We start from the raw sequence: 25,544 nt of genomic DNA, 5'->3' as shown, positions 1-25,544 counted from the left end.
CTCGTAGTTGAACAATATTATATCTTACTTTTTCTCTACAAATAAAATCCACACAATATGCACTTTTGCTCATAAATTAAAACAAGCTGTCAAACATTAGAAAACACGTAAAAAATCCCCTTAAATTAAAATTATATATAAAATTAAACTTTACATTTTTTTTTTTGGATACTTGTCGTTTATTTGTTCAAAAATAATAATATTAATATTGCAAAATGAAGTAAAAAGTTGTACGAAACTAAAACTTAATTTGGCATTAAATATATATATATATAAATACATACATATAGTATTTCTGTATGTAAAATGTATAAATTATTAACTAAAATTGCATGAGATTATTGTTTTATTTGTTATTTTCATTATTGCTGATGAATATAGATAACTTACAAAACTAAGTGGAATTTGATGGTAAGAAATCTCAAGTGTGCTATTCATATTCATAATAGAAATTATAGTATTGGGTATAACAAAAAAAATCCAACAACAAGTATGTTTTATGCTGCAGGGACATTTCGCTAAACAATTAAACTAAATTTTAAAATAACAAAACTCGAGTAGTGAGGGCCTTTCTATAGCTTATGGAAATGTCACATAAATTTGCTTAAATGTATATACAAAACGAGTGTGTGTGTGTGTGTGTGTGTGTGTGTGTGTGTGTGTGCGTGTTGCTGCTGTTGCAAGTTCTTTGAGAACTTTTGATAAACGCAATTCGAATGCCTAGGCTAAAAATGGATTTAAATTTCTTTGGAGCTGTGAGATTTATGTGTGTAACAACAATATCTTTGGTCATGACAATGCGTGTCTGTTCAGAATCGGCTGGCATTATTCCATTTTGACAATTGTTTCGCGCTCAACGCCATATTTGCGTCCAAATTCGTGCAGTTGCTGCTGTGCGGCTGCGTGTAGCGCATAGCTGGCAATCTGCTGTTCGTGCTGACTGAGTGCAACATGTTGCTGCAGTGTGTGTTGCTGTAGCTGCTGCTGCTGCTGCTGTTGCTGGTGTCGATGATAGGCGGCCAGTTCGTAGTGCTCATCGATGGAAGTTGTGCGACTGAGCAACATTTCATCGTGTTGCTGATGCTGCTGCTGCTGCTGCTGTTGATGTTGCTGTTGGTGTTGCTGTTGCTGCTGTTGCTGCTGGTGATCCAACTGCTCCAGTTTAATAATGGCCGTCTGCTCCTCCTCGGCCAGATGATTTATATAATAGGGCGATGAGCTGCGTCCGCTCAGTGCCGATTTACACAAGGGCATCTCCGTCTGACCAAGCGCCTGCTGTTGATAGGCACTTTGCAGGCTGATAATGTTGCTGCTGTTGTGACTCAGAGAGGATAGTGTGTTCGATGCCGCGGTCGGTGTTGTTGCTGTTGTTGTGGCAGCTAATTGCTTGCTGCTGATGCTGTTGCTGCTGCTGTTGCTGTTGCTGGTGTTGGTCGTGTTGGTGACCGCCTCCGATTTGATCGCTGTGCTGATTGCCGCCGCCGCAGCCGCCGCCGCTGCCGCTGCTGCAGCTGCTGCTGTTGCTGCCGTAATGGAGTTCGGCATCAGGTGCATAAGTTGCTGCTGTGCCAATAATTGCTGATCGCTGTTGCTGCTGTTGTTGCTCAATTGTTGAGCTTGCAGATATTTCTGTATAATTTGTTTGTTATTCTCATTGTTATTGTTGTTGTTGTTGTTGTTATGATTGAACAATGTGTTGTTGTTGTTGTTGTTGTTGCTGCTATTGTTGTTGTTGCTATGAAGCTGCGTAGGCGATGGCGTGGAATAAATGGACTGTGACATGGCTGATGTGGGCGTGCTAGGTGAATGTTGCATGCTGCATGATTGCTGCTGCTGCTGTTGCTGCTGTTGCATGTTAATGGGCGACATTTGATAGGAGGATGTGGGCGACATGTCCAGGCCAGCGCATAGCTGCTGCTGCTGCTGTTGCTGCTGTTGCTGCTGTTGCTGTTGCTGCTGTTGAGATATTGCATTGGGTGATAATGAGGAGGATGCCATGCTTTGCGGCGAGCTGGCCGCTGATGAATGTTGCTCAGTGTTTAGTTGTTGCTGCTGTAGCTGTTGCTGCGATGCGTATGACATATATGCAAGTGGTTTCATTTCTAATGGGTTAAGAGTGGGGGGAGAGAGAGAGAGAGAGAGAAAGCAGACATCACAAATTAGGCATGCGTGCAACACATAAGGAAAGATTGAGAGAGAGGCAGGTGGAAAAGTGAATTCGAATTGCAATTTATAGCTTGGAACCCACCATCATTGACATCCATTTGCTGGCCATGCCCCTCCAGCTGCATGCCCACATTGTGGCAGGCATTGGCATTGGCATTGTTGTTGGCCACCAATCCAGCCGCCTGCGTGGTTCTCATCTTCTTGGACTTTTCGCTCTTGGTGCCCTTCGGTTTGCGTTTGCGTTTCTATTGGGAAATTCAGAGAAGAATTAACCAAAGTGCTCTCTCTGCGCAACAGCAAGAAGAACTCACCTGTATGGTGTCCTTCTTCATGGTCAGCGGACGTACCACATTGTGCAGCTTGTAGTAGAGGCCGCAGGCATTGCAGACGGGCTCGCCACCTGGATTGCGGCGCCACAGTGATGTGTAGCTCGTCTGGCAGTTGGAGCAGGACATGCCAGCACGTCTGGAGGCGCTCTGTGAAGTTTGTTCAAGAATAGCAGCCGATTAGTATGTGTGTGTATGTGTAGGTGTACGTGTAAGTGTGTCAGTGTGTCAGTGTGCGTTTAATCAATTTTACGGGCGCTTAGCACCTTTTGCTTTTCATGTGGAACAATATTTTTCTTTTTTTTTTTTTGACCTAAACTAAACCAAACAATAACAGATTTTTAAGAACTATGTTAGCTCTACCCAAAAAACTAAAAGGAAATAGAGATCTTGGACAAATAACATGCAACAAAGTCCATAGAAAAGTTGCATACCGAATCTAAGATTAATAGCCTTAAGGATAGTTTTTGCTGCAGGAACTGAAGGAAAAGGGAATAAAATATTTTTAATAAATGCATTAGTGTGAAGTTAACTATTGGGTATAATAGAAACAAGGAATACTTAAAGGAAATTCACATATAAAATTTTTTTTTGTTTAAAATAAACGTAGAAAGTTTTCTTTCGATTTCGAACTTCTAGAGAAAGAATTTAAAGCAAGTTAAAACTTGAACTTGTAAATAAATAATATATAAAAAAATCCACGATATATTTGATTGAATTATGGAAGAATTAACAAAAAAAAAAATGTATTATAACATATCGTTGTTAAGTTGGATACAACATAATAAAGAATTGGTTATGCCAGAAGGAAAGAATGGTAGTTTTGGGTTGTGTTAGTTTTAGTTATTTGCTATTGATAATATTTCTGATTGGGAGTTTTTAGTTGGTTGGTTTGGTTTTCAGTTTGTTTTGGTTTGGTTGGTTTTGTTTTGGTTTGATTTGGTTTGGTTTGGTTTGGCTATTCGTAATTAATGGACGACCTACCAAGCGTCTCGAATTGGCGCGACTAACGTGCTCGTCGAGCGCCGTTGAAGTCACTGACGACGTCGTCGCTGACGTTGAGCCTGCGCCGGAACCGGCAGCGCTGTTGGCATTTGTGGAGCCCTTACTGCGGCTACCGGTGGTCACGTTAAATGGGAAGGTCTTATAGAAATCCCCGCCTGATTCAGCGGCCACTGTAATAATGCAATTAGAATTTGTTGTAATGAAGAAAAGCGGTTTGTTTTAGGTTTTAGTTTGGGGTTTGTTTTGTTTTTTTTTTTTTTTTTTTTGTTGTTTTTTGTTTGTTTGTTGTTTTTTTTTTCAGGCATACAAAACTAATTTGCGCTTGACTAATATAATAAATTCAATTAATTTTCTCTTTATGCATTTCTTGGTTCCATATTTAAGGTTTTCAGATTTTGTTCAATGATAGAAGCGAGAACGTTCTTGCACGCAAAGCTGCAGTCTGGCTGGCGGATTTCTATAAGTTCTTCGAGCCCATTATTTAAGATCTTTTCTCTTTTAGAGTACTTAAAAATGTTGTTCCACACAAAAGCAAATAATCAAAACTTTGCTTTGATTTTGACTTTGATTTTGATTTTGTTAGTAATACGTGTAGTTGTAATTGTTGTTGTTGTTGTTGTTGTTGTTTTTGACATTGTGTTTTGTTGTAATTGTTGCTGTTACTGTTACTGTTGCTGTTGACATTTACCAATCTTCTAGGCTGTTTAATTAGAGGTCGATTCATGCCGTTCATTTTATGATACAGGCCGCAAGCATTGCATAAATAGTGTCCCGTGTTATCGCGTCGCCATAATGGGGTTGAAATCGCACCACAATTCACACATTCTCGCCCCTCAGTGAAAAAATCGGCATCGAGTAATGCTTTGGAAATTCAAGTATAGAAAAATCGAAATTTGTATTGATATTTGATTTGTTTCAATTTTGTTGTTCGAGTGTTTAGGAGTATTATTATTATTATTATTATTTTTATTATTTTTTCTTTGGCATGTAATTATTTTGTCGTTATATAGATGTGTGTGTATATGTGTGTGGCAAACATTTAGAATTGCATTTTATTTATTTATAAAATTAATATTTATTGTTTTCTTTTTTTGAATTATACTGTTTTTCTGTGTGTTTGTTGTTTTCATTTTCAAGAGTTGATACAAAATTAATTGAATTTATTATACGTTATGCTTAGAAATATTTATGTGTATGTAGAAAATACTTAATAGCTAAAAAAATGTACACTAACTTAAGCGATTTTAATATATTATTTATATATATATATAAATTATTTATATGTATATATAAATTATTGTGTCAAGCTTCAACATAAATTATAAATCTAAAATTCATTTCTCAATGTGCAAAATGCTCCTAGGTCATAATTTTCTATAATGAAAATAGAATTTCGGAAAATAAGCCACAATAGCTTGAGAAACTTCATCTCAGCTAAACTTTCATTTCCATGCTAATAACTCATTTTAAGGTAAATCTGATTAGACACAACTTAATAAATTCTGAAAAGATTATTTATTAATTTTTGGAAAAGTTAAGTTACATTTTGATCAATGGCATACTTTATGGAAATTCAAATCTAAACTCGAATAAAAATATTTTGTTGACATTCAGATAGTTCTGCGTTAATTCTTTGAATATAGCTGGATCGCTCTTAGTTCTGTTCTATTGCATATATCGAGATATAGTTAAATAAAAGACTGGCAGCAAACGTTAAGTATTCTGTCTGTTTTGCTGTTTGATCCCGAAAACGCGGCCAGTTGGCAACAAATTTGTGTTTCCAAATTGGATTTACACAGGCTACGCAAATAGATGGACTATTTTGTGGGCAGCCTGAACAACTGTTTGAGTGTGAAATTCTACCTAAGGACCAGCTCTGTGGCCACACGGCCGAAAGATGTGGTATATTGTGATGCTAAGCTAGCCTAGAATATGTCTATATATATATATATATATATATGTATGTATATGTGGATGCCACACTTACTTGCTGTTAGCGATGCCGAAGCAGACAGATGAGCGGCGTTGGCCAGGAAGCGGGCAGGATCAACGGCGTTGGCGGCACCGTCGACAGCGGCTGCGGCCGCAGCTGCGGCAGCGACGGCGCGTCGATTGCATATCACATTGGTAGCCGCTGCACCGCTGCCACCCAATTGCCCGCCCTGGCCGGTGGCATTGGGCGCGTAGCTAATTGGTTCGTAATGACCACTCCAACCATCGGCCTGCAAGCACACAGAGAGAGAGAGAGAGAGGAGAGCATTAAAAAATCTGAGTTGGACAGACGCAGGGCATCCTGCATTGACTTACGTGTGTGCGGTAATTGGCCAGCGATGCGTAGCCAGAAGCCCGTTCAGCGCCGCTGCCAGAGCCATTGGCCACGCCGTTGCCATAGCCGGCACCGCCGCTGGCCGGTGCAATGCGCTGAAAGGCGGGCAAGGTGCCACCTCCGCCGTTGCCGCTGTGGCTGCTTTTGGGCGATCCGTAGCCGTCGTCCAGCAGCGAGCTGTGCCCAACCGCCGAGCCGCTCGTGTGGTGCAGACCCACTGGGCCAGGACTGCTGCTGGTGGAATTGTGATGCTGATGATGTTGTTGCTGCTGCTGCTGCTGTTGCTGCTGTTGCTGATGTTGCTGCTGCTGGTTTTGGTGATGTTGCTGCTGCAGCTGGGCGTGTGTGTGGGTGGGCGAGGCAATTGCTTGCATACCATACTGCATGCCATTGGCGGCCGATGCGAGCAAAGGACTTGCATAGACAGAGCTGTTAACAGAAATGAGAGAAACATTAAAATATAAATAATATTGTTGTTAAATAAACAATTTGTTAAGTCTAAAAGATATTCTGTTATTTACCTATAGCAATAGTTCTTCAAATACATGTTATTGTAGTTGGAGAAAAACATGTTGAATAATTAATAAAATTTAATTTTACTTTTTATTTAATTTTTGAAATTGTGATTTTGCTTCTACTTTGGGCGCGTTTATTATCGCTCGCTTAGCATTTGGCGCGTTTCTGGCCGCGATTCGAACAGCAGCTGCGCCTCAATCAGCTGTTAAAGCTCTGTTAATGTTAAGACGCTTGGCGGCTTTTGTAAAACGAAACTGTTATTAACATTGCGTTGTATTGTTTACATAACAGAGCTGTCCTGTTGTTGTTGTTGTTGTTGCTGTTGTTGGTGTTGATGTGTTTGCTGTTGTTGTTTTCGCTAGACCACCAGCGTCAACTTTTGGCATGTTTATAAGGAGCTGTGTGTGTGTGTGTGTACGTATGTGTGCATGGGCTTACCCATAAAAGTTTTAATTAAAAATAAAAGTGTTGCAGCTCTTGTTTATACGACTCGAATTCCCTACAAAGCTGCTCGAACGGTAGCCTGTGCAAATATTTTCGCTACACTTGGCCGCATGTGTCGCCTCTTATTATTATTATTGTTTTTTTTTTTTTTTTTTATTTTTATTTTGGCTTATTGTAGCATAAACAAAGCAATGAGCCAGGCAAAACTGCGAACTGGACAAATTTCTGTTGCGTCTTGTCGCCAGTTAAAGTCCCTGCGGCACAAAGATCGGAAGTTCTTCTGGCAGAAGCGTGGCAGCTACCAGCGGCAGGAAATGCAGATGGACATGGATACGGAAAGAAAGCTTAAGAGATCTTAAACGAGGTCAACACGAACACAAACACAAACACAAATACACATGCAACAATTGGCCAAGATATTAGTACGTATTACGTATTGTTTAGTTTGCACATTAAAACAATTGAATATCAACAAATAATATTCTCTATTGTCTTTTACGGCCCTTTTGAATTGTCAACTAAAATACAAAATGAAATTTGTTTGATTGGAACAGGAAGACAGACACACACACACGCGCACGCAGGAGCACGAAGTAACTAAAATATATATTTATACTGCATTTACTGCATGCATATATTTATTAATTTTATTTTTAAATATTTTCAAAGCCAAAATACGCTCAACTTGTCAGACGATACAACAACCGAAACGGGGCACGCGCGTTTGCATAATGACTTGAGTCGGGTTTAGTTTTATGCCAATTGCAGTTGACGCTTTTCGCGCTGCCAACGTCGCTGCTTCCCGATGTTGTTGTTGCTGTCGCAGCTCTGGCCAGCAAAATAGTCTGGGCAAAAAATCTCAAGATGCGCTGTCAGTTGGCAGCGCATGCATTCAAATATCAGCAGACACACTTACATACAATTACTTCATATATTGTACATAATCGTGCTAAAACAACAACACCAGAAGAAGAAGAACGGCTACAATATTTGACAGCAAACAAAACAGAAAACACTTTCAAATAATAAACACATATTTAGCTCACATCAGATCAACTGCCCGCAAACCAGCTTCAATATCCTTTTACTCGTATTCTATATATACTAATTAATGGTTTTCAGAATGTAGAATAATTAATACGCTTAAAGACACAATATATACAAGGCACACTAACAATATATTATTCCGAATAGATACAGTAAGCAATGTTAACATAATCGTCGATAATCGACTTATCTTAAACCAAGTACTAAATACTTGTTATATGTACTTCTTTTGTATACCTAACTTTTTAGTTTTAGTCCAAGCTGGCAGAAAAGTTCATGGTTTAAAAGCTTGGGGTTAATTTAAAGTTAATTTAAAGGACAGGACTTTTAGCACAAGAATTTAAACTTAATACAGCTTTACGGCTTACTAGTCAGTTATGGAGAAGAGGCTTGAAAAGTAATGTTTAATCATACCAAAGCAGATTTGTATACTCCCAATATTCTCTTATTTTTTTTTTGATCTATTGGTGGACAACCTTAGGATATAGTCAACCAATCTGGACTGTTAATGGGGATCCTGAGCTTATATAAATTCTAATGCCGTTTGCAAGGTCCTTACCTTCATAAACTTTAGATCTAATGAATAACTTATTTGTCCATCCCGAAAACAAGATTAATCTTTCTAAGAAAAATTCACTCTACAAATTCAAAAGACTCTATATGCTAGTCGCTCCGAATTATTACTAGATACACACGCGCACTGATAGCGCACAACAACGACAACAACAACAATTGCAATAACTAAATAAAAAGCATGACAAATCTCGGAATATAACAATTACAATTGCCCATATACTACCTACATATATACGTATATATGTGGCTCGAGATGTCGCGTTCTCGGTACATAGGAAGTGCCAAGACAATAAAAATGCACGATATTATTTTATCGGTGTTCGGTTAATTGTTGCTGCTGTTGCTGTTGCTGTTGCTGCTGCTGCTGCTATTTATTGTTGCTGTTTGTTGCAGGTGAGTATTTTGCGCAGACTTCTTGTTTTCCATGTATCGTATCTTCTTCTGGTTTCTGCATGCGAAACTAAACAAAAGTCACATTCGCGCGCTCGTCACCCAGCCGCACTGCGTCCGGCCTGTCCGGCCCAGCGCAGAGCGCTTAGAGAGTGAGTACCAGATTATAGAAAATATGAAGATTTGCCAGAATGAGACTCGGTAAAAGGGACTAACTATAGCACAGGGCTGGTGCAGGTGAAACATACATATACATATACATATAAAGATACAAATAGATACACCTCTGATATACATACAAATGTGATTAAATCTAATCGATGAGTTGAGAAATTGACCCAATCTTTTAAGCATCAGAATGGATCGCCCTCTATAATTTCTTTGGTGTCTGAGAAAACAGATGATAGATCAAAGCAATAGACCAATCCTGGTCGAATCAACCCCTCGTAATCCTAAGTAGCTTTCGTACGTGCATTATGCTAACTTCCCAGCCATCTGATATCTTCAAACGTTTAGAGGTTTTAATTTACACATTCAGGGCTAACCTCACGTTTAAGAAGAGTCTCCTACACCCTTTTAGCTATCACTACACCGGGAACAGAGTATTGCACAGTCGACAGTCGATCACTCAAGATACCGAGCTCCAAATAAAGATACTCTAGTCGGCATTCATAAGCTTTCTACTCAGAGCTCTGAATAAATGAGAAATAAATACAGCCTAAACAGGGCTTCGGTCTTGAAACCAGAAGTAGGCAATTTATTTTGTATACCTCGCCCTCACTCAAAAGCATAAACCCAGCTTTATTGACAATCTGTGTAAAATTTGATATGTATACAAGTACTTAGTGCTAGTTAGCCATATATAGACACACACACACACGCACACATAGGTTCGTACCTATGTATATATTGACGTGTACATATTGTTGTGGCTGCTTTGGTGTAATTGTGTGTATGCAAAACACGTTTTCCAATTAAAACTGGCCAAAAAGAAAAGCTAAAATGCAAAAATATTGGGAAACCGAGAACAAATGAATAGAGCAAATTGTGCGGGTCCAGGGAAATTTTCACCCGCCCGAATATTAGAGGCTCGTCGTCAGGGTAGCCACAGCAGAGTAGAACGTAGCGACGTCTGCTGACTCAGTCGCAGCGACAACCCTGTGAAGTTGAGCCAACTGATGTTGTTTTTTTTTATTTTATTATTATTATTTTTTTTTTTTTTTTGAAGCTGTGTCATTTCGTTACAGTTTTCTATGTCATAAGCCGGCTTTGAATTACCCAGTCCAAGTCCAAGTCCCATTGCGTTCGGAGACCAGAGCTCATCGAGGTGCTGCACTCAGTGGGCGCGGCGGGATCCTCCTGACAACCAGACACAGTTTGCAACCGAATATGCAGAACAAGTTGGAAAAATGCGCTTTCATTGCATTTATGTTGCATTTGCTTAGCGCAGGTTTTCTTTTCGAATTGTTGTTTGTTTGCCGCCAAATGCGGGTCATGCCCCCCTTTGGCATATGCCACATTTGGCGTTTGTGGCACGTGCGCGGCCCTAAAATGTTGGACACGTGTTGTTGCCAGCAGCAGCTTAACCAGCATGACTACCAACTCATACTTGTTTTGGCCACATTCTGTGGGCCTTCGCGCCGGCTCAGTTAGTCAACCAGGCAAAAGTCCAACATGTGTGTTTTTCACCACCCCCAATTTATGATTCAGTCGAGAGACAGAGACGCACGCACACATGCACAAGGGGAAAAATGATGAATCTGTGTGTGCAACTTGGGGGCAGTCTCATGAGTCAGCAGATCGACTCAAACAGCCCAAGCTGCCCCAAAGTCAGTAATACCCGCAATTAACACATTGCATGTTTTTGTTTTTGTTTATGAAATCGGAGCGAACGTTTACAATATTTTGCTTGCCTTTGGACTTTTTTTTTTTTCATTTCATTTTCGTTTTGGGAGGAAGCTCTGAATGGCTGGAAAGGCGCGTCTCTCAAAATTCGCAGTGCGAAATTGTAAGCGAATTGTATTTAAATACATGCAAGTAAAACGCTTTTTGTGAAAATTGTTTATTCTGATCGTGCTTAAGGTGGGCATTTCAAAAGACAATTCTATAATTAGCCAACGCTTAACTGGGGCATTCTTTAACAGGGCATGAAGTGTCAGTGTTGTATAACTCTAAAAGTTACCTTAAAACAATATTTCGTGGATGCATTCCTTTAGAAATGAACGTAATATATGAAAATATTTAACCCATTTCCATTCATGTTTTGTAAATTTGAATTTTCTTATTTTGATAGCTCCCAAAAGTACTTGACTTTTTCAGAAGGGATATGATTGATCAGTTCGATCGTTTCCAAGTTTGAGAAGTTTCCAAGCTTTTCAGTTTCTCTCTCAAAACATCTTTAAAGGAAAACTTAATATTAAGCTGTGTGTTACTCGAAAAACTGTTTTACAGCTATATTTAAAAACTATCTAATTTTGAGTCGTGCATTTTGATAAGGAACAAAGTAATCGCTAAAAATCTATAACATTCCTGGATATCGTCATCTTGTTAAAACTTTTTCTTCGCCTATGGGATTGGAATATTTAAGAATATAATATCTACAAATATGCATTTTTCGCAATTTTCAGTCAACTCTGAAACCAGGGCGAACACCTTATCAAAATACCACTGTATTTCCTATATATTCCTTATAGACAAATAATCTGTCGATAACCGATTTGTGTAAAATTTCTTGGGTAGCTTAGATACGAAATTTTGTAGGTGATAAAACCAAAGTTAGAAACTTGGAACAAATTTGTTTGTTATTAATCATTTTATGTAGATGAATTGAAATTTAAAGAGACGTAAAAAAAGTATTATTGCAGAACGTAGATGCTTAGCAGCTCTCGACTCAAATACTTCAAGCTTCCAACATTATATGAATATATTCAAACTGTGGTATTCAGAATAAAATATATTTTGAAATACGAAACAAATATATTTATTTATTGATTTTACATCTTCGTATTTGTCATTCCATAAAGGGATTTAAAGTGTTGCAATAGTATTCGGTCGATTAGTTGGACGGATATGATACTATAGCTTTAACCTGCCCCACTAACTGCATGTGTGTAAGTGTGTATGTATTTGTGTATGTGTTCGGTTCAAGAGTTCTGCGTAGCAAAGCGAAAATGTGCATGACAAAAAAACAAAACAACTGTACAAAAACAAATGTAGAAAAACATTCCAAAGTCAGTTAAAGCAGGCAACTGGGTGCGAGACGCCCCCAGTGAAAGATGCAACATGGAACAGATTTTTCGCCGGCCCAACGGAATGCATATTTCTAAATACATATGCACGTCTATATATACATATATATATTTATATATACTATATATGTACAATATATGTATGTACATAGAATGCAAACCACCTGAGAATGCCATAAGCGAATGTATTAGAATTCGTCTTTGGCTATAGGTGTTGGTATTGGTATTGGTATTGGCATTGGTATTGGTATTGGGGGAGGCAGGCAAACAACAAGTGCAACAATTGTGACATTTGTGCTGCTGTTATTATTACCTATGACGAGTATAAAGAAACGTAACACAAAATCAAAGTCGGAAAGGCAAAAAAAACAAAATAAAGCAAACAAAAAATAATAATATGAATCAGAAACCGACGACAACAGCAACAGCAACAGCAAAAACAACAACAACAACAACAACAATTGTTGATCATGACTTTTGGCTGTGCGAGTCGTCGAAGCGGCGCTGCGTTTTTTGCCGAAAGGCACGTGCGAGGCGACACCTAATAATGAGCTAATTTCGACATAGGTTTTTAGAGGGCAGGGTGGGGGCTTTGGGAACTGTGAACTGTGTAGGGACTTACCTGGTCTGCAGCACCGGACTGAGCGGTGAACTGAAATAGCTGCCGTGATCCGGCGAGAGGCTGCCGTAGCTGTCGCGATGCAGCCCGCTGCTGGGCGGCGCGCTTGTTAGCTGTGTAAAGCTTTGCAGCGTTGCCACATCGCTGGCATGTGCGGCGAGCGTGTGGGAGGGCGAGGGCGAGTCGCCACCCACCGAACTGGCCGAGTTGTTGTGATGCTGCTGCGCATGGGCATGATGATGCTGCAGCTGCTGCGTCAGATGATGATGATGATGGTGTTGATGCTGATGCTGATGTTGATGCAGATGCTGCTGCTGCTGCTGCTGCTGCTGCTGCTGCTGCTGATGTTGCTGCTGCAACAACTGATCGTGCGTCATGGAGTAAATGGCTGCATTGGCCTCCTTAAGCACCTGCAGATCAGAGACGGCGGTCAGCATGTGATAGCTGGAGCTGTGATTATCGTCGAAGCACTCATCCTTCAGCGTATCCTGTATGACCTCGTCAATGTTGGGCGTTGTGTGTGTTGTGTGGACAATTACCGAATTGGCGGCTGCTGCTGCCACAGCGGCAACATGTTGCTGCAGCTGATGTTGCTCGTGTGTGGTGGGCGTGACACCGCCGCTGCCACCGCCGCCCCCGCCTCCACCATAGACGCTGTACAGCGTAAAGTTATTGCGCATTATGGGATCCGTGCTGCTGGCGCTGTGCTGCTGCTGCTGCTGCTGCTGTTCGTACAAATGCGTGTGGTGATAGGGAAAATGCGCCAACAATTGCTGCGAGGCAGCCAATGCATAGAATTCACTCTTCTCCTGCTGTGTTGCTGCTGCCGCTGCTGCTGCTGCTGCTGCTGCTGCTGCGCTGTTGCTGGTTAAGTCGTAGGCGCAATTGTTGTAGGCCAACCAGCTGGCGTGTTGTTGCTGCTGCTGCTGCTGCTGCTGCTGTTGTTGCTGTTGCTCCTGTTGCTGTTGATTTAAAAGCTGCTGCTGTAAAAAGTGCTGCTGCTCGTAGATTTGTTCTTGCTCTGCCTGTTGCTGCTGATGCTGCTGCTGCTGCTGCTGCTGATGCTGATGCGCATAGTTGGCTATAATCACCGAGTTGTTTAGGCCACGATAATGTAGCGGCAATTCGGATGTTGCGGTTGTTGTTGTTGCTGTTGCTGTTGCTGGTGCCGTAGCCGTTGCCGTTGCCGTTGCTGCTGCTGTTTGTTCTTGCTCGTTTGTTTCACTTTTGATTTTGTTGTCAACACTTTCACTCGCGACGCTTAGCTGATTATTATTTATCACTACTACCGGCAAAATTGTTGCTGTTGTTGATGTTGTTGTTGTTGTGTTTTCATCACTTATCTCACTTTTACACTTATCAACTATTTTGTAATATTTATCGCTTGCTGTTATTGTTGTTGCTGCTGTTGCTGCTGTCTCTATATTCGCTTTGCTCTCGGTTCTGGGCTCGACTTTATCTTGATTGTTATTAGCCGCTTCGTCTGCCACAACTTTGCCAGTGACGTCACAACTGTTGGGCTGCTGCCTTAAGCTGTTCTCAGCATAAACATAGGTATTTGCGATGTTTGTTGATGATGTTGTTGTTGTTGTTGTTGTTGTTGTTGTTGTTGCTGCTGGTGCCGTTGTTTCTGCTTCCGTTGGTGTTGCTGCGCTGGTAACCGCTTGCTTCGCTGTTTCGCTGGCAACTGATGTGTGAGCCTTCGACTCAAATGTCGACGATAAATTCGCTGTGGCAAGCGGCGACAACGGCGACGCCGACGTCGCTGCTTGTTGTTGTTGCTGCTGCTTATGCGCGTCGTTGCTGTCGCTGTCGCCGTTCTCCTGCGCCGCTATTGTCGTCTCTTTCACAGCGAACGCCTGTTGCGCTTGACCGTATGCTGTGGCTATGGCTGCGGTTGTGGCTGTTGCTGTTGCTGCTGCTGCGGCTGCGGCTGTTGCTGCTACATTTGATCCTGTTGCCTTATCGCCGTTCGCTCCTTTTTGCACTGCTTGCTTTTTGGCATTGACCAACGCTTTGGTGATCTTCATTTTGGCAGCACTCGCCAACAAATTGCTGGGCACACGCGGCATTGCACTGCTCTTGTCCTTGTCCTTTGCTTTGTTAGTCTTGGTCATGTTAGCCAATACACACTGTACAGTGTACACAAGCAAAGCTGAGCTGACACTTCAGTTCTGTTGTTTCAAACTTTTTCAGGCAAGCGCACCCGCCTAGAATTTATAAATGATCCGCGCTAATTAACGTACGTGTCCGAGTCCGGCGCGTTTTTCATACAAACTGAGCTCAGCACACGCTTAATTTCGAAACGAACAAAAATCATACAAAAAAATGTTTTTAAAACGCCACTACACAAATTCAAATACATGCATACGTATGTAGATGGAATAAGCACAAAAGCAAATCCCAACATCCCAAACTCTCTCTCCTTTTGGTTCTCTTCCACAGTTGTTTGCCTCCATTCATACAATTACATTTTGTGCTTTGCACTTTGCCTTTGCTCTACATGCCGTTATATTATAATCATAATCATTATGCATGTTTCTGTTTTCTGTGTACAGCTTCTAACGCCTGCGCGCGACATCAATAGCAGCAGCAGCCGCAATAACAAAAAAACAGCAATCATAAACTACAGTTGGCGCTCGCGCTCTCACTCTCTCCGTGTGGAGCTCACTTCGCTGTTCGTTTTGCCTCACTGTTTTCGTTCGCACTCTCTTCGAATATCGCTATTGTTGTTGCTTTGACTGCAACAATATTGCCTGCTGCTGCCAACAGCAGGCAACCGACCTTATCGCACATTCGTCGTACCGTACGGCTCTTTGTCATTAACTTTAGCTATCTCTCTCTAGCTCAGGCAACCGTTTTAAGCAACGCCTCTCAAACGCAACACAACGCACGAGGGAGGCAGACCAAAGCCGGGCCTGCTAAGGCAAATTTGTTATTGTGCTGTTTAAGTGCAGCTCGATTGTTGTTGTTGTTGTTGCTGTTGCTCTTAATGTCGTTGTTGTGGTTGGCTGTTGCCAGCGTAAAGTACTGTTCTGTATATACATATATATATATATATATTTATATATATACAGGGTACATACATACAGACATACATATGTATGTACACAAACAACTCGCATCGTATAAGTTAAACATTTTAAAAATTATAAATCCACGTACAGATTTAAGAACTTGAGTAACACAATTTTTGATTGATAATTGTATTTTATATAAGATAAAAGAGTTAAATCTTTGTTGTGGTAGCTTAGATTCATTTCCATTGCCAAAGGGACACTTTGATATTTTTGATTTTTGGCATTTTGATAGTAACAGACGATTGGTAAGGGTAGCTCAGATGTATCAATCAGAGCCAGCCCACTCGCGGATAGTTGAAAAGGAAGGGCTGTTTGAATAGATATCAAGCAAATTAAATATTTAAAATGCTTCAATTTCTTTTAATTCTAAAAAGTTTTTAATTTGTTTACATAATTTGTTTTTGAATTAAAACACTCTGTTCTGTACTTTGTTTTGTATGTATGAAAGAAAGATATCTTTATCAAAATGATAATAAGCCACACTTGTTCGCATTTGGATTCTGCCGGACAAGCCAAACAAAAGAAACAATACGTTTTCAATAGGATGAATATAAGACTCAGATATGTTTTCTGACATTCATAATCGTGAACCAATGTCTGGATCTGTTCTTTATTTTCTATCTATCTAAATATTCTCTCCTTTTGGTTGGACAACAAAAAATGTAGCTGGATGCGATTAGATTTTTAATTCACCGAGAGTAACCCCATCTAACGAAGGTTCGCCCAATAATGTATGTCATGTAGGCCATGTAGTCATTAATATCGATTTGGCTAATAACATTGGAGTGCTTCATGGCAACTCTTTCAAATTGTGCGTAAAATTATAATTTGTGGAACAAGAGCGAGAATCGAAAATGAAAATTTTCAAAAATTTAAAGAACATGCGTATATTGAGAACATTTTCATGCCCATCAAGACAGAAACATAAAATAGAGTATCGTACGAGACGCGTGTTGAATTTCATAAGCCGCGCCAAGGACATGCCCGGCGCTGGAGCCAGGGCGAAGGGCGCCGTGAGAAAATAAAAAATGAAATGAAAATCTTGAAAAGCCGCACACTTCACTTGCAGTAGAGAGTCTTTCACTTGGGCCGGTCTCTTTCGCCAATTCCCGAGACGACGCGCCAAAATGTTGTCGAAAAGTCATAAAATCGATCGGGATGACGACAATGCGTCCATGTACTTGAGTACCGTTCTAATGGCCGATTAAAAAATTGTTATATTTCAACCAGGACGAGTCGTAAAGTCGTAAAAGATCTCCGGAGGCCCAAATAGGATTTAATGGCATTTTTATCGTTATTTGAATAGGCGGCACCAACGATCTGTTTGGACATTTCGACAACATTTTTACGATGCCAAAAACTAAAAAAAAAATATTTAGCAGACGACACTCAAGTGGGTCGTCGGCTCGCTGGGCACGACGTGTCTCTGGGTCTCTGATTTCAGTTAACCTCTGTGGCAATTTTCAAATCATACTTATATTAATAATAAAAATCAAAAATACTAAATATTTCAGACTGATAACGCGTACAGATCGCAATGTTGGCAGGCGACGACATCGCGTTGCCTCTCACTAGGTTTGGGACACATGCCAGAGGCCGACGTACGATTTTTGTTTACACTTTGAAATACTTGGCTCTATATACTCTATATACTACATTACATTCCATATATGTGCCTCTTTTGTTTTTTATATAACCTTAATTCGTGTGTGTGTGTGTGTGTGTATTTAATTTCTTATACATGGTTCAATTTGTTTGTTCATTTTTGGTTTCTTCCACGTTCTGCCTCATTAACAAATTTTCAATTTATTAAAAATACAAAAAATGTACATTTGTATGTTTTTTTTTTTCCTATTTCATTTTCAATAATGTGCTCGCGGGTTGCATGTGCCTGTGATTTATATTGAACTTTAACCTCAGCCTTGCATAGACGTCACAAATTTGTTAACACGCGTTTCAAGCATGTTTATACCAAAAATACGGCTATACTGGCATTTATTTTTAATAATTAAATAATAATAATTAATTTTTTAAGATCAATCATAACGCGAAACCAAGTCGAATGAAAATACTCTTTTTGCTGGCGCAAACAGCTGAGATTCCAACCGAACAAAGTTTTTTTGGAAGGAATATTTTCCTTATAAAGATATAACTTTTCAAGCTTGACAAAACAACAAATTGAAAAGGATATTCATATAACCTGTTGCGATCACGCTTTTCGCAAGACTTTCTTGGTCTCGCAGTCATGGTTCTTCTTGTGTTTTCAGCTGTTTTTTTTTTTCAGTCCAGAAACGTTACCCACATGCCGCACTGGAAATTCTCACACTGGGCCACAGCTTGCCCCCCCTTCGATACACCCACACCCACACTGTATAACCAACTGGTAACGTCATGCTTTGTTTGGCCCGATAAGGTGACACTTACCGTTTGTTTTTGTCGTTTGTACCTTATAAACCAAATGCATTGAGCACATATGCTAATAACGGTAAATGACCTTTAAAAAGAACTAGCTGCATGTAAATTCTAACCACAAGTGCCTAAGTTCTCAAGTCAGGGTTAAAGGCAACTAGTTCTACCATAGTGTGCGTGTGTGTGTGTGTGTGTGGTTTGGGGATTGGTGGTCCTGAAATCTGTGTTGGCTGCGGCAAGCTTGAGCGGAGGTGCGTGTCAACAAACAAATTTGGACAGAGCCAATTCCCAGCATTATGCATAAATCACAAATGAGCCGTGGAAAATGTCAGGCAGCACAAGTGCGAGATGCTAATGATGTGATTTATTACAGACCCGCGAGCTCTATCCCTAAAGGATCTCTCTGTGTGTGTGTTTCACACTTGAATTGCAACTGGCAATGGGCCGCAGCGTAGAACAGTCCATCTTGAAAATATCAAATGCCCCATGTTTATGGCAAAAAAAAAAGTGGAAAAACGATAAAATCAAGAGCAAAACAATCTTGGAAACACAAATATAATGAGTTAGTTTTTTTTCTATATTTTTTTTTTTTTATAACCACAGCATATAAAACCTCTATGAGGTTCAAATTAAGCGAGCAATATATTTTGTACATATTGTATATATACCATATATTCGTATATCCCAGGAGACTCCCTGGAAATATTTATGTGCATAAGTATGTGTGGCGCACACTTAAGCCCTTGGCTTAGCATTATTTTGACATATTTATGGTGCCCAAAATGGGTTCGCCTGGAGCCCTAACAAGTGTCAACGAGATGGACTAGAACCAACACCAAAAACTATCTCACATATCATCGACGCTGATGTATTTATGGATTTTTAATATTCCGAGCAGGGACAACAACATTTACCCCATGCTACCCATAAATATTGTCCTTGTCCTTGCCCGGTTATCGTATATCCCGATACCGTTTCGCAGTGTCGCGCCTTAAGTGCCCCGATCTTTAAATGCACGCCATTATCAGCATCGTTATCTGGTAGGAGTACGTTGGCTATTAGTTCTACTGGTTTATGCCTTTTGATAATATCAATTAAAACGCTTCAAGTCAAGTGCCCTGCGGTCTGGCTGCTGTGAGTGCACAATTGGTACTTTATCTGGTCCAGTTTATGACCCGAAACAACATGTCTTTAACACTCTTTTTATTGCAACAATTTCATTTTTCGGTTTGTGTGATGTTTCGATAAGAAACTCTGTAATAGAGTTCTTTTTCTATGAATTAAAAGGATGCTTGAGCTTGATCCTTTATATAGCATAGACTTCTTCTATGATATTCTAATTGCAAAGGCTTGTTCTTTTTAAATTTAAATTTTAACTAAAGTAGTTATTTAATATGTACTTTAAATATATTTAATTATATACCATATATTTTCAGAATTTGTTTTCTTAAACATTTTCCATCTCTGGTTTCCATATGGCTGACAAGCATTTCAGCATCTATTGAAACTCAAGTAAATACATCCGCAAATTATCCCAACTACTTTGGCTAATTTATAAGACAAACAATCAAATCCAAGCGCCTGAGCTCATCATCAAATCCAAACAAACACACTGCCCAGGACTTTCTTCTATAGCCCGGGTCTGTAGAAACTTTTATGCAATATTACTTGGACACTCGGACACATATTTGATGCACATTTCGGGCCGAATTGTTTTTCCCACAGGTAAAGTAAACAGCACTTGAACCTATTTAAATAGACGTCATATTAAAAACTGTCGAAAAGCCACGATCAAACCAACTGATCACAGCTAATCGAGCATCGGGCCGGGGCAGCCATTGGCCAAGGTTGACGGACGCAGGTAGAATATTGGCACAGGTAAGTGAGCAATTTGTTGAAACGTAAACAGAAAATGGAAACACGCGCCGACAGGATCAAAATTGATCGTGACAAGAAAAGGACAACACAATTGGTCGATTGTGGTGTTTGTTGTTCGTCCGGGCTCGGGTTATGGTTAAAAGGTTCAGTTCTGAGGATTGTCTCTGCTTCCTGCGACGCGCATGTTCCCAGCCAAAGCAAATAAACAAAATGGTCATAAATTTGTTTTGCCTGACAGCGTTAAGCAAAATAGTTATTGTTATTCCATCTTTGTTGAGTTATATAATTTTGAATACATATTTTCATTATGCTCTGTCCCTGGCGCTGTCTAATTAGGGCGTCTACTTTCAGAGCTGGAAATATTGTGTTTTTTTCTTTCTTTTTAGCCAAATGTTTGTTTAATGCTTTTTTAAGTGAGCGATGACGGATAGTTTCCATTAAATCACAAAATTATGATTACAAATTATGTCTTTTGTTAAATTAATATTAAATGGTCAATTGTAACAATTGGAAAAATGATGCGATCATAAGTATTTGTTTTTATTATTTTTACTTAAATCAGCAAATATCAGAATCTCCGACATCATACGAAAAAAAATAATTAAACATTATTTTCTTTATTTTTCTGATTGTTTATTTATTTGTTTTATTATGCGATGGAACAGTTAGTAGCATCTGATCTCTACCAAGCGAGAGACTATTAAATAAGATATAGTCACAATGTTTTGCAGCTTCTACGGTATTTACATTGAAGGCTATTTACAATGATGGATTGAGGATTGAGGGCATGGTTTAGATAGTTCGTTGTCAGTGTGATATAAGCTTTGGAGACGCCTCTCTGCGATAGGTTCAGCCAGGACGCTTGCTGATGCCGCACCAGCTTATCGGCTTGAACTTGATCCAATTAATTTCCGAGCTTTGTTAGGCGGAGATCGTGTTCATCATGGAGCTGATGTGCTGTCGCCTTGGTCTATACTTGGGACCTAGGACTTTGGACTTGGGACTATTCTATCGCTCTATTACAAAATAAAGATTCCATCAGTTTCTAGATTTCTTTATTCTTAACCTATCCTATCCTTAACCTCCTAAAAAAGAAACGTATTCTTTAAACTTCTCAGAACTTATCCCATAGATCCCAATGGCACATTCCGCAGAAAATAAAGTATTTTCTAGAAAATAATATTAAACATAACTAGATTTAATAACTAGTTTTAATGAGAGAAAATATATATTAAATATTATAGTATATATAAAAGTATTTGATATGAATCAGAAAAAAATATATATTTTAGTTACTAAAAATTATTCAACTAAATATCTTACATATACGTGGTTTTTCTCAATGCTTCGAAGTATGAATATACCGATACCCTTTTTTTTTTTTAGATAGAATCGGCTATTCGAAAATCGCACCAATTTTTTTGGCCACGTGCCGTGGAAAATTCCTCATTAAAAATCAATTAGTAAAGTGTAAGAGGACCAAAAAGAATTCATTCATCGGCTGGCAGGAATTTCCCGGACAACATTTATGAATGAACAGCGAAAAAAGCGGTGGACAAACTCATTAATTTTTATGCGGCAAACATGCGACTACCATTTGGCAGTGAAAGTAAGTTAGGTTGGGTAATTAAACTGGGTACACAATGGACGTATGTATGTATGTCTGGGCCTGGGTCTGTGCTGGGCCTTCGACGAGCTCTTCGTCAGCGCGTCAACGTCTTGGTCATATCCTGTTAAACACATTACGAACAGGTAGACAACAACAGGTACACTTCAGCTCTGCTCTAGCAGAGACACGCGCTGTCCATGACGACTCGGGTGCCTCCAAATAGAGCAGCATTGGATCGGATAGTAGGTGCGGTCTGGGTAGGGCCTGGCATGGATCGGCATGGATCCTAGATATTGGCTCAAATTGTGTATTAAGTGCTCTATGCTTGTGCTTGTGGCAATCAAGACAAATACCCGTACGCAGAAATGTATCTTTGTATCTTGTCTCTCGCCGTTGTTTGTTTGTTGTTTGTTTGTCTTTCGGAATTTCACAAAATTCCTTTTTATGCGCTACAATTTTTTTGTTTTTTATTTTTATGTTTAATTTAAGTGTGTACACGAACATGTGTCTCTGTTCCTGTGTGCATGTAAATTGTGTGTTCCCTGATTTGGTTTCGGTTCGGTTTGGGTTTATTTTCTTATTATTTTTTTTTTCTTTTTGCGGTATTTGTTGTCGCGGTTTCTTCCATTGTTCTTAAACAAACGCATTTTATGCGGTTCCTCTGTTTGCAATGCATTTTACAAGAATATGTCATCCATCAACCTGCACGTGTTGCTGTTTGCCTAGAGTTCAAGTCATGTTTCTCGTTTCTCCGGGCTCGGACTCAGTTTTGGCATGGATCTAACCGGAATGAAAACGGAGCAGCATCTAAGTAGCTGCCGCTGGGAACCCTCCAGCTTATTTTCGCTCGAAAATAACTGTTGCAAAACAATTGCAACTATGTACATATTTTCTTTATATACTAATATGGCCGCCCACAGGCTAAGCTTTGGCAGGAAGTTGCGAGACTTATATATACTTATATACATACTTATAGTTATATATATTTATATTTTACATATACATACATATATTTCTTTTGTTTTCAAATTCTTTAGAGGCGACGCGGGTACATCGCTTATTTTTTCTTCAATATATACTATATATATATGTATATATTTTTTTTCATATAATGTACATTTTACTGTTGTTGCTGTTACTGTAGGGGCCTAGTGATAAGGCCGTCATTGCCCGACGACCGCATACGAACATACACACATACCTACTGTGACATACATACATACATACATACATACGTACATACGTAGAAGTCGAGGGTCCGCAGTTTTTGCTATGGTCGCGCAGCTCTACTGTAAGCACTTACACATGCCAACACATCGTATATACCCCTTAGTATACGTACGTATATACGGATTTATATGTATATATATGGAGCACTTGTTCAGTGACAGCGACCGTGTATAACGCGTCTGTCTCAAACCCTACCCCCTAGCCCATACGCACTGCAGCCGCTTGCCCCGTGCCCGTCCCCGTGCCCATACAAAAGAGACGCCTCCGCCCTTGCCAGCCCCATGGCAATGTGCGGAGCACTCGGAGCTGCGCTTTTGGGTTCGTTGTTCGTCATGCTGGTTTCATGTGATCGTCATAATTCTTCTCTTTATTTTCTTTCACATTTGTAATTATATACTCCTAGTTTCTTAGCATAGAGTTCAGAGTATACAGAGTATACAGAGTATACAGGCAACGCACGAAAGGTCTAAGTACAACAAATACCTCTAGCCAAAACATAAAAGAAAGCTTCTACTACGCGCCATGTCTTTAGATAAGCTTCCTATTTTGCTTCTTGATATACATAATGCTTGCATATACATACCTCATTTGTATAATAAGGTATATAATAAACACCTCAACTGAACAACGAGGATCCAGTTCGAATCCCAAGCTGCGTTCTCTTAGTCCAAGGGCATATATAATAATCCATAATTATAATAGAGAGCCTGATTTGAAAGTTTCTACTTATTTAATATGTTGAAAATATAAGATCATTCGACTACATTGAAAATACATAAGACTCCAAAGAGTTGCTGTTCTGGTATTTCTATGTCACATTCGATTTAATCAATGGTATCAAATGTAAAAATATATATACAGTTTCAAGATAAAATTGATTGTTCAAATATACAACATAAAGGATAGCTGACCTGAAAGAACGAGAAATTCCAGGCTAAGAAATAATGTCATAGACAATGAACATAGCATCAGGTGGTCTTTAGAAAAAAGATCTGAATTTTTATTAGATAAAACTATTCGGTTGTCAAACATATTTTAAGGAAAATTTAAATTGTAGACTTAAAAATAATATTCCAAATATACGAAATGAAAGCAGAAATCAGCAGACCCTATATATGTTAATTCTATAAACGCTAATATTCATATATTGAAATATATTCAACAATAATTTTGCAGTTGCAGTCAGAAACAATCATATAATTTTCTATATTGACTTAAGTCCATACTCACCACGCAAAGCATTTAACCAAAACACGTGAGTCATTGTGACGCGTGCAAACGCCATTCGGGAATAACTCGATCGATTGGATAGTAATCCACGGCCAGCTCGAGATCCGCTGCGCTCATTATGAGGGGCGTTCGACTAGACACATGTGGTCTTCGGGTGATGATGACACCCGCGAGCGGCGACCGTGGACCGTGGACCGGAGACCGGGCATCTGGCATTCACACACGCTAACTATTGACTCGAAGCGTTAAAATTGTAATTTGTTTGCGGGCTGCATTTGGGATCATCCGACAAATTTCGTAGGCGTTAACCTTGTTTATGCGACCGCATAAATGTGTCACAGAGGCTACGGCCGGGCAGACAACTCTTTCGGGGATTCCGGGCGCCCCCTGGCTGTTGGTTAAACTCGTCACGTTTTGTGGTCAAATATTTTTACCAAAGGATTTTCCATGCGCCGGCGCAATAATTTTCCATAACGATTACCCATACTGTTCATACATTTTCGCATTAAATATGTTTCCTTTGTTGATCACGCCCACTGGAAATCGGTGTGATTATCACCCGGCACGGCCTACAGGAAACCGGACACGGGACACGGGTAACGGGACACGACACCCGCATCTGTCCGACCGATCCGAGCTGAAGCAATCCCCGACCGGCGACTTACTACTACAACTTTTCAAATGCTACTCGTGAGACTGAGACCCCGGTTCCACCAAAGCAATACGAGTAAAATATTCTTGATTAAAACTTATCAGAGCACATTTCATATCACCTTTTCAAAAACGCAACAAACAACAACAACAACAACAACAACAATAACAACCAATGAGTAACGCTCGTCAGCTCGGTAGCTACTTTATTATCGGAGAAACGGTCGAACTCGTTCCCCTTTCCCCGTGCCCACTGCCCAGTGCCCCGATCCCGCTCCCTGCTGGCCGGTGTGTGTAGTTTGGCTGCCTCGCCGATTGGACGACCGGCGAACGCAAGATATGGCTATCTGAGCCGGCATAGTACCACCCAGCCCCACTGACGCCACAGAAATCGACAGAGAGTGAGAGAGAGAGAGAGCAAGAGAGAGAGAGCCCTGGAGTCCAAACCCGATTTGATTAAGTTGCATCACGCGTCGGTCGCGCGACTATACTTATCGGACCAATTGTATGTCTCTCCGCTAATATAAGTAATATATGTGTGCGCGATTGTGCCTCTGTATGTGTGCTCATATATCCTTATCAATATTTCTATACGTTTGGAAAGGTTTTGTTTTGGTGGCGATGACAACGGAAACTTGGGAAACACCGCCAACACTACTGATTACCACTATCTGAGATGTTCATGGGAAAAACAAAAAAAAACAAAAAAAAAAACTAAAAGATTGCAAGCATCCAGTCAACATTAAACTATGCTAGAACTGATTGAACTTGGAGCGAGTTATATCCACCATCAA

The 25,544-nt window shown here is 40.0% G+C and overlaps 1 protein-coding gene and 1 long non-coding RNA gene across 7 annotated transcripts; one reads left to right on the top strand and one right to left on the bottom strand.

The window, feature by feature from the left end:
* Window positions 1-162: 162 nt before the first annotated feature.
* On the bottom strand, window positions 163-24,738 carry srp (serpent). 6 transcript variants are annotated; one of them, XM_032434462.2, is made up of 7 exons: window positions 24,100-24,738; window positions 5,805-6,252; window positions 5,485-5,719; window positions 3,477-3,667; window positions 2,478-2,642; window positions 2,249-2,411; window positions 163-2,102 (listed from the first exon to the last, which is right to left on the bottom strand). In XM_032434462.2, exons 2-7 carry the CDS (start codon window positions 6,207-6,209, stop codon window positions 826-828), a joined length of 2,436 nt encoding a protein of 811 aa, XP_032290353.1. In that variant the 5' UTR covers window positions 6,210-6,252; window positions 24,100-24,738; the 3' UTR covers window positions 163-825. The 6 variants fall into 6 exon arrangements, with proteins under 6 accessions (XP_032290353.1, XP_032290334.1, XP_032290332.1 ...); XM_032434443.2 differs by lacking the exons at window positions 3,477-3,667; window positions 24,100-24,738 and adding exons at window positions 4,186-4,358; window positions 12,667-14,936; XM_032434441.2 differs by lacking the exon at window positions 24,100-24,738 and adding an exon at window positions 12,667-14,935.
* Window positions 6,675-7,964, top strand: LOC26531611 (uncharacterized). Its single transcript, XR_011416051.1, has 4 exons — window positions 6,675-6,753; window positions 6,962-7,205; window positions 7,338-7,376; window positions 7,453-7,964. It is a non-coding gene; the product is annotated as an uncharacterized lncRNA (long non-coding RNA).
* Window positions 24,739-25,544: the final 806 nt, after the last annotated feature.

The sequence above is a fragment of the Drosophila virilis genome, chromosome 2 (genome assembly GCF_030788295.1).
Source record: "Drosophila virilis strain 15010-1051.87 chromosome 2, Dvir_AGI_RSII-ME, whole genome shotgun sequence".
Taxonomy (NCBI): Eukaryota; Metazoa; Arthropoda; class Insecta; order Diptera; family Drosophilidae; genus Drosophila; species Drosophila virilis.
This window is presented reverse-complemented; position numbering and strand designations above follow the sequence as displayed.